Genomic DNA, 10,489 nt, shown 5'->3' on the forward strand with positions numbered 1-10,489 from the left:
GGAGCAGCTCACAGTAGGTGCGTCTATATGCTGCTGGCCGCTGTGTTTTATTTAGACAATAAACATATTATACAGATCACATGAGTATCTGCTTTGTCAGGGATAGAAACGAAAAGTGCAGGACTTATTATTTCCGTCGTTGTGTCCCTGCAGCTGCCGTGGAAACTAAAGAAGAAAAAAACGGTACAGTGTTCGAAGGAAGCACCGGCGTCGGCGATCTATTTTTATTTTTTTAACACCAATTCAAAATAGAAATTTCGTTTGGACGAGTTAATAAGCTTTTTTTTTCTTCTTTTTTTTAACAACAATAATAATATAATAATAATGGGGAAAGACGAGTGCAAAACCATGCTGGACGCGCTGAACAAGGTGACGGCCTGCTACCGACACATGGTGGTGGCCCTGGGCAGCACCTCGGACTCCCAGAACCTGCGCGAGGAGCTGAAGCGGACCCGCGTCAAGGCCCAGGAGCTGGCGGCCGCCAACCGGACCAAGCTCACCGCGCTGCTGAAGGACAAGAGCACCAGCAAGGAGGACCGCGCCGAGTACGAGCGCCTGTGGGTGCTGTTCTCCAGCAGCATGGAGCTCCTGGAGGTGGACATGAAGAGGTAGGAGCCTGATCATCATCATCATCATGTATATCGAGAAGAATCAAGAGGTGTATTTGTCACACATACATTACTACCAGGGCATATATACAGTGACATGCGGGTGGTCATGCCCGCATTGATTGTGCAATAATACAATAACAAAATAGGCATAGAAAAAATAAAATAGGTAAGACACAAGATATGCATGGTATAAAAAAAAAAATCATATCTTGTGTCTTACCTATATTTTATTTTTTCTATGCCTATTTTATTATTGTATTTTATATAATCTCTGTCAGGATCTATGGGTAACAGTACTGTATATTTGCATATCATATATGTCACAAATGTAACAGTATATACCTGTATGTCATGTATGTCCCTATATGCCATAAATGTCATGTATGTCATATATGTCATTATGAATTGAAAATGGGGGACCCTGATGTAAACAAGACAAAAGTCTTTCTCTGGTCTGCATCCCCTTAACAAGTGTGTATTGAGCTGTACTGTATTGTACCCCATTCTGCAATCTGTTAAATAAAGTTTTCATTCATTCATTCATTCATACATTCATTCATTCATTCAGGTCCCTGGAGATCGGGCAGGACTTCCCCCTCAAGGTGCCCACGCGGCACCTCATCCAGACCGGCATGACCGGCAGCACCAGCACGGTGGCGGCGCGGGCCATGAGCGTGCAGAACATGAAGTACGAGGCGGACGGCAGCGCCAGCGACACGGCGGACCTGCGCGACCTGCAGCGCGAGATCACCCAGGTGGGCCAGATGATGGAGGAGATGGAGATGAAGGTGCAGGTGGCGCCGTGGGCGGTGGAGGCCAAGCAGGAGGCGGGCGCGGAGCTCAAGTCCAACATGAGCGTGGGCAACTCCTCCGTGGGCGTCATCTCCATCTGCGACGAGGAGCCCAAGGACGAGGCGGAGGGGGGAGGCTCGGGGAGCGGCGCGGGCTTTGCGCCGTTGTGCGCGGTCGTTATGTTTTTCTGTATTGTGTTGGTGGCCGGGATTCTGGGATACTTGGTCATCAACATGTCCTGAACCGACTAGCGGTGTAGCTAGCGGGCCGGCGGACTCATCCGCAGGTTTCTGCGAGCGGGCACGCGGCCGTGACGGCGTCTATACACGGTGCCGGAGACATGCACCGCGGCGGGACGCGAGGAAGAAGTTATTATAAGCCTTGTAGGCTTTTCCGAATGTATTCACTGGCGTTGAGGAGTTGCACTAGATTCATTTAGAACAATGTAGACAATTGCCTGTCGTCTGGAGAGGAGTTGGACGTCGGGCCCCTCTCTGCAGTTGGGTGATTGATGTGAGAGACCAGTGGGGTTGAAAAACATGTTGTAAAAGCTGTGACAGTGTCGGGCCACCATGATGTATTGGTAGCCGCCGAGACAGACTAATCCAAGTGGATTAGTAAAAAAAAAAAAAAAAAAAATGAAGAGACACGCGTAAACGTAGCTGACTGTTGTTGAATTAGTCCCCTTGACGACTGCCGCTGAAAGGTACTGAGTGAGTTACTTTAATGAGGAGGTTATCAAATTATTCATATAGGCACCATTGGATCCATCGCCTCTGTAACCTGTCAAACACTTTGTCGTTGTACATCTCACTCGGTAATACAATACAATATGTCACTGTGTGCTCCGTGAGAAGGCCACCGGGACGTACAGGACGCAGTCACACTCTTAAAGCATCCGTTTACCGGTGAAGCCTGCTGTCTCTGTTCACTTTCAGGGTTTCATTTGAGCAGTGTTGAATGTGTATATATTGAACAATTGTGAATAGATGGTTTGTAAATACAATCTACTTCTGTTTCAGATATATAGTGTACATACAATGAAGTATATTTATTATAATAAAATCGTGAAAGACACGTCAGTTCCAGTAGTGTTTATATGCTTCCAGTATAGTGTTGTTTATACCTGATTGATTGATTGATTGATTGATTGATTGATTGATTGATTGATTGATTGATTGATTGATTGAAAACTGTATTAACAGATTGCAGAATGGGGTACAATATACAGTACGGCTCAATACACACAATTGTTAAGGGGATGCAGACTTCCGTCTTGTTTACGTGCAGGCTCCCCCATTTTCAATTCATGATGACGTTAATGACATATACGCAACATACAGATATATATCATGACATTTATGACAAAAATGACATACAGATATACAGTACTGTTACATTTGTGACATACAAGATATGCAAATATACAGTACTGTTAAACAGAGATCCTAACAGAAAATATATACATACGAGGGGGAGGGAACTGTACATGAGAGGCTCTATATCTAGTTCTTTATACCTGCTTCCAGTGTTTTATAGTTCTTTATACCTGCTTCCAGTGTTTATAGTTCTTTATACCTGCTTCCAGTGTTTATAGTTCTTTATACCTGCTTCCAGTGTTTATAGTTCTTATACCTGCTTCCAGTGTTTATAGTTCTTTATACCTGCTTCCAGTGTTTATAGTTCTTTATACCTGCTTCCAGTGTTTATAGTTCTTTATACCTGCTTCCAGTGTTTATAGTTCTTTATACCTGCTTCCAGTGTTTATAGTTCTTTATACCTGCTTCCAGTGTTTATAGTTCTTTATACCTGCTTCCAGTGTTTATAGTTCTTTATACCTGCTTCCAAATGCTTCACAAACAGGACCTTGTGAAATCAGGTCAGCAACGAGGATTAATCACATGGTTTCACATGTTGTGTCTCAAGCAGCTTCAGTTAAGGGTTCTCAGCCTCTCGCCATCACAAGTGTTGTGTTGTTACTCGCTTCCAACCTACTTTTGAGACGAGCGCGCTAAATCTATTGGTGTTATTTGAGTCCTAATCAGTCAACACCTGCATTTAAGAGGGAAGCAGCGCTTTGTCACAAGATGTAAACATGCGTGTGTTTCTTACAGGGATGGAGAACCTCAAAAACAACGGACCAAATGAGTGTCGATTTGATTTGATCTTTATTTATCTCGAACATTTTCAACCATAAACACACACATTTGTAATAACAAAAAAAATGACAAAAACAAAATAAAAAAAACGACATAAAATATGATACAAATTAATTTAAATATATCTTCCTAGACATGGAAGCAATAATCAACATAGCTCAAGACAAATGGTTTTGTTCGAGAAGGGACAGAAAGAAGCAAAGCATATCTGGTCCTGCCCCTTCCTTACAATATCATATTAATATGTAACTAATAAGTTATCTATCAATATAAAAAAAATATATATATATACCTATCCACTACAGCAAAAGATAAATAAATAATTACAAAAATACTAGTACACGTTATTTTCAAGCTCCTCTAACTTCTACTTGTTGGATGTCAAAGGGAAGGTGGGTGGAGAGGCCTGACGTCACCTGCCGCTCCTAATGGGCTTATAGTCCGAGTCCTTAATGGACTTTCTGAGGACTGAGCTGCTAACTGCAGTGTTGATGGTTGGACATACTGATGGGAGGTGTGTGTGTGTGTAGGGGGAGGGGGCACTTACAACATAACAGGGTTATCAATTCAGAATTGAGTTGCAGTCGCCTGAAATACCAATTCAGTTCACTAAAACCCTTTGATCAAATCAAAGGTATTTGTATAGCCCGAGATCACATGGAGTAGCCCCCGCATGGGCTGTACAAGTCTTCTTGTACAAGTCAAGAAGAAACATCACAATAGATCAAAAACAAACAAAAAACTGATACAATTCAAGTTAATTTACTTAAAAATCCAACAAAAACATATTGGATTACATTTGACTAAATTAACAAACTCTTCTTGCATTTGACTAAATTAACAAACTCTTGACTAAATTAACAAACTCCTGCCCTCTTTCCTAGATCCTCGGACAAACGAGACAGTTGTGATTGGAGGATCAAGATAAGATATTCCTGTATTGATCCCCTTGGGGGAAATTCGGGTATCATAGCAACATGGGGGAGGGGGGAGGGGAGGTACAGATATAGGCAGGGTAATAGTAGTAAAGACATAAATATAGGCAATAAATCTAGATCTGAATATAAATATATGAGAAAAAAGAATCAGTGTAAACAATATAATTAACTCTGAATATAAATAACACAAGAAAGATAAACAGTGTAAACAAAGGCAGATAATAATAACTTTATTTGTAAAGCACTTTTCATACAGAGATTGCAGTTCAAAGTGCTTCACAGCAGTAAGAAATACACGCATAAGCGAGCATAACAAAGATAGAGAGGTAGCAAGGTGAGGTAAATCACAGTGTTTCACATTAGGATCTAGCATCCCAATAGGCCTCCCTGTTTACGGTTTCATTTAGTAATACAAATAATAAAATAGAATAGAGACAAGAGTAGAAAAGTGCGGTTTGATTCAGTTTAAAAATAGGCAAAAAATTATAAAATAGAACGGATGGTAAAAAGTGTCATAAAATAGTTCAAAAAAAATTTAAAAGGAGCAGTGCGTCGCTCTTTACACTTTGAGTTTCTTTACAGAGTTCTAACATACAACAGAGCAGATGAGGGTCTGTGTGCCCTATCATCAGAGATAGGAGGGTGGGGTTTGAGATAGAGGTCAGAGGTCATGGGGTCAGCAGCGCCACCTGACCTGTGACCTTTAATGAAACCCGGGGTCACTTTAATTAAAGAAACCGGCCTCTCCTGCTGAAACACAGTGTGAAACAGCCTCAGTCTACATTACAGTCTGTATTTTATCATAGTTTAGTTTACTCAGTTTTTGATCAGGGACAGTGCATATCAATCAACAGTTATATGTCATTCATAAATGAATAGAAATTCAATAACTGTAAATATGCCAACATTAGCAGGGTTGCTAGTTTTCAGTTGTAGTCCATGGGCTAGATGTTTAAGCCAGAAAGAAACAGAAAAATAGAAGGACATTTAAAGCTAATATAAAAACAGTTTAAAACATATTCTGTACATTCACTCACTCTGTACATACAGCCAATGCAGTCTTTATTCCTCAGATTGTAACGCTTCTGAACATGCACCTCATTACCGCAGAGTTACACATACTGTACACATGAAGGTAAATGGGCAGAGTTTAACCCTTTCACCGCAGCACTACCAAACGGTTAACCCTTTCACTGCGACAATACACAGAAGGTTAACCATTTCACTGCCACACGACAGCAGGTTAGCCCTTTCACTGCCACACTGCAGAAGGTTAACCCTTTACTATCACACTACAGAAGGTTAACCCTTTCACTGTGACAATACAGCAGGTTAACCCTTTCACTGCCACACGACAGCAGGTTAGCCCTTTCACTGCCACACTACAGAAGGTTAACCCTTTACTATCACACTACAGAAGGTTAACCCTTTCACTGTGACAATACAGCAGGTTAACCCTTTCACTGCCACACTACAGAAGGTTAACCCTTTACTATCACACTACAGACGGTTAACCGTCTGTAGTGTGATAGTAAAGTAACCTTCTGTAGTGTGGTAGTGAAAGGGTTGATGGAGCAACTTAAAACCTACTTTTACTTTAACCCTTTCACTACCACACTACAGAAGGTTAACCTTTCAATACCACACTACAGTCTGTAGTGTGGTAGTGAAAGGGTTAACCTTCTGTAGTGTGGTTGTGAAAGGGTTAACCTTCTGTAGTGTGGTTGTGAAAGGGTTAACCCATTGTCAAGTTGGCAGTGAAATGGTTAACCTGATGTAGTGTGGTTGTGAAAGGGTTAACCCGTTGTCATGTGGTAGTGTAAGGGTTAACCTTCTGTATTGTCACAGTGAAAGGGTTAACCATTTGGTAGTGTGGTAGTGAAAGGGTTAACAGCTGGTTTGACTTGGCCTGCAGCCTCCCTGGGAACCAGCAGCTCTGAGATCAGCCTCCCTGGGACCAGCAGCTCTGGGATCAGCCTCCCTGGGAACCAGCATCTCTGGGAACCAGCAGCTCTGGGATCAGCCTCCCTGGGATCAGCCTCCCTGGGAACCAGCCTCCCTGGGAACCAGCAGACCAAGTTTCAAGTTTCTTTATTAGTTGTCATAGTAAAAAAGATGTGCTAGATAAAAATAGATAAAAAAAAGGTATAAAATAGAAAGTCAAAAGTATGTAAACCAAAAGTGTTCAGTCAATATACATATATACAATATACAATACAGAGTAAAAGAAAAGAGTAACAGTGAGTTACAGTACAATACAGTATACAGTACAATGCGGAAATGGGATGAGGTACATCTTAGGGTAAGGTGCAATGAGGTATGCATTGTAGTGCAAATCTCTTTACCAATAAATATAAAGTGTGTTAAAACGGTGAGTACACACACACACACAAGTAACTGATCCATTACAGTTACCACACAATAAACCACACAATTATAGACATAAATCAGATAACTTGTTACATTCACCCATTTAGAGACATGTTTGAAATGATAAAAGGGTTGTAGATGATGATGATGATGATGATGATGAAGCTGATGAGCCTGTTCTTAACGCCAGTCTGCAGATTAAATCTGACCAGAGATAATCAGCATCTTTTCATTCTTTATTTAGTCCTGGAAGATTCACTGGGTAATACAGCAACACCCTGCCAAACCTGGTTACACACACTGGGAGCTGCCCAGTACAACCACAGCCTGACACTGTTGACCACTGGGAGCTGCCCAGTACAACCACCGTCTGACACTGTTGACCACTAGGAGCTGCCCAGTACAACCACAGTCTGACACTGTTGACCACTAGGAGCTGCCCAGTACAACCACAGTCTGACACTGTTGACCACCAGGAGCTGCCCAGTACAACCACAGTCTGACACTGTTGACCACTAGGAGCTGCCCAGTACAACCACAGTCTGACACTGTTGACCACTAGGAGCTGCCCAGTACAACCACAGCCTGACACTGTTGACCACTAGGAGCTGCCCAGTACAACCACAGTCTGACACTGTTGACCACTAGGAGCTGCCCAGTACAACCACAGCCTGACACTGTTGACCACTAGGAGCTGCCCAGTACAACCACAGTCTGACACTGTTGACCACTAGGAGCTGCCCAGTACAACCACAGTCTGACACTGTTGACCACTAGGAGCTGCCCAGTACAACCACAGTCTGACACTGTTGACCACTAGGAGCTGCCCAGTACAACCACAGTCTGACACTGTTGACCACTAGGAGCTGCCCAGTACAACCACAGTCTGACACTGTTGACCACTAGGAGCTGCCCAGTACAACCACAGTCTGACACTGTTGACCACTAGGAGCTGCCCAGTACAACCACAGTCTGACACTGTTGACCACTAGGAGCTGCCCAGTACAACCACAGCCTGACACTGTTGATCACTAGGAGCTGCCCAGTACAACCACAGCCTGACACTGTTTTTTTTTTATATATATTTTATTGGTGAAACATAGGTGGTACAGAGAAGCAAAAGTTAGTTATTGTAACTGAGGGGTTACAAAACCCTGACTGTATTAAAGATTGTGATAGATTAAACCACTACTAAATATTATTATTACTTGCCAGACAGTACAGTTAAATATGGCAGACACTCAATAGACGGCACGGTGACAAAGAGATAACGTTTACAGTATTTTATTAGCAATATCAAATGTACAACTGAGAATTAGTACGTTGCTCTTTTATGGCGAATGATAGTAGAATGTCAGAGTATCAAAGTCAGTGGGAATGAATAATTCCTAGGCTAATAATACTAGACCGGAACGCTGCATGGAGTGAGATGACGATAAGGGGCAAACGAGGGGTATAGCTGGAGACTGGTGATTTCCCCCACGGAGTGGTAAGCTCCAGAGGAATTGAAGAATAGGCGGATACTCCTGCTGGTCACTGAAGAAAGGGGGTCTCATACGGATCCAGTCCTTGTAATCCAAGTGCTCGATAGCAGGGTAATAGCTCTTAATCCAATGCCCGACGGCAGTGATGATAGCTAGCTAGCTTCGTCCTCGAAGCTAGCCCGATGCAGATCTTCAGGTGTAGTTAAATCCAAACGACAATGGTATTAACGATGCTCTTCTCCACGTTACTACGTTTACACAATTCCCTATAATCCACCAACAATGGTTCTACAATATCAAGGTCGTATCTAAGGAGCTACTAGTTATCCGTAATGATACACCGCGGGTAGGTTCCACTGCTCACATGTCCAATAGTTCTGCTGCTAGGTTCACCTCGTGTTCTGATACTAATTACGTTAAGTCCACACACACTTTCTAAGGTTCACACTAGTTACTGGGTTCACTTCGCACTTCACTTCACAAACTCTAAGGACGAACTGCTGCACATTAGGTTCACACTTCACTGCTGCTACTTGCGCCTTCCACAATATATACTTAGAGTGCTTTCTAGGGCGCAACCGAATCTCTTGTCCGGAATCAATGCGCTGGCCAAGGGCATGTCTCAACTTGTCCGGACTCGTCTTTGAACTTGTCTGGGGGGCGCGACTGTTGGCGCCGTCAATGCCAAGGGCGTTGTCCAATGAGGAAAGCGAATAATGCTATGATTCAAACGGAGGCTTAAAGGTATATAGCTTATATATATAAATAATATACAAGTTATATAAATAATAAAACGTATATTCTCAGTGTTAATCTGGCCCTTCAGAACAGCCGCCTCCTAATTAGTCCGCACCTAATTAGTAAATAAATGGGCACAGATTAATATTAATATCCAGTCAACTTCTCCATACTTTGTTATGAGGAGTTGGAACAATCTACAAAGTCAGTGGGTCATGGTCGTCATCAGGGGAGTCAGGGATCTCCGGCAGCTCTATCAACTTAGCCACAGGTCGGGTGTAAGTCCGCCCTTGGACTATGACTTCTGCCGCTCTGACCTTCCCATCGGAACCAGTAATCACTCTGCTCACACAGCCGGCCGGCCACGTAGCTCGGGGTAGTGACTGGTCTATTATCATGACGACTGTATCCACCTTCAGGTTGTCCCTGTCCTTTACCCACTTCTGACGGGCTTGAAGGGATGGTAGATAGTGGAGGAGGAAGCGGGTCCAAAACTGGTCGGCCAGTACTTGGCTGTGTCTCCACATTCTCCGGCCGTTCATCTCATCTTGTCTGTACACCGCCTGCGGAAGGGCAGGGTCCAGCCGCCCCATCAAGAGGTAGTTTGGGGTGACGGGGTCGATGTCTGCTACGTCACTTGAGACGTAACCGAGGGGCTTAGAGTTCAAGATGCCCTCGATCTCCGTGAGGACTGTCATCAGGACTTCCTCAACCACGGTCTGGGCCCCAAGTACGGTGTACATAGCAGTCTTTATGGAACGGACCTCTCTCTCCCAGGTTCCCCCGAAATGAGGGGCGTTCGGGGGGTTGAACTGGAATGTGATCTGAGCGGGAGCGAGGCGGGTCTTGAGTTCTTCACCCATAGCCAGGAAGCTCTCTCTCAGTTCTGTGTCTCCTCCTCTGAAGTTTGTCCCTTGGTCGGACAACAACACTGATGGGGTTCCTCTCCGGGCTTGGAATCTCCGGAAGGACATGAGGAATGAGTCCGTACTCATGGTCTGGAGGATTTCAATGTGAACAGCTCGGGTGGTCATGCACTTGTACACAATGCCCCACCTCTTCTCTGTTCCTCTTCCTTTCTTGACGTTGAATGGGCCGAAGCAGTCCACGCCCGTGGAGTGGAAGGCCCGCTCGCCGAGTCGGAGGCGGCAGGGAGGCAGGTCGGCCATCATCGGGATACTAGGCTGTGCCCTCCACTTGCGACAGGTTGAGCAAGTCCGTTGGAAGTGACGTACAGCTTCTCTCCCTTGGAGTATCCAGAATTGTCGTCGGATCTCAGCGAAGACTCGCTCGGCCCCCGCGTGGTGCACCACCTCGTCGTACTTCTGGATGATCAGCTCGGTTATCTTGTGTCGGCTGTTGAGGACGATGGGATGCTTAGCATCGTCAGTCACGTC

General features: G+C 44.1%; 1 protein-coding gene across 1 annotated transcript; it reads left to right on the forward strand.

Annotated features, from left to right (window-relative positions):
* Positions 1 to 324: 324 nt before the first annotated feature.
* LOC311247232 (regulator of G-protein signaling 9-binding protein) lies at positions 325 to 1,645 on the forward strand (the record flags this gene model as incomplete). Its single annotated transcript, XM_084337570.1, has 2 exons — positions 325 to 608; positions 1,180 to 1,645. The coding sequence occupies 2 exons, from the start codon at positions 325 to 327 to the stop codon at positions 1,643 to 1,645; spliced, it is 750 nt and encodes a 249-aa protein (XP_084193696.1).
* Positions 1,646 to 10,489: the final 8,844 nt, after the last annotated feature.

Source organism: Notolepis coatsorum, assembly GCF_963971535.1.
Source record: "Notolepis coatsorum genome assembly, chromosome: 20".
NCBI lineage: Eukaryota > Metazoa > Chordata > Actinopteri > Aulopiformes > Paralepididae > Notolepis > Notolepis coatsorum.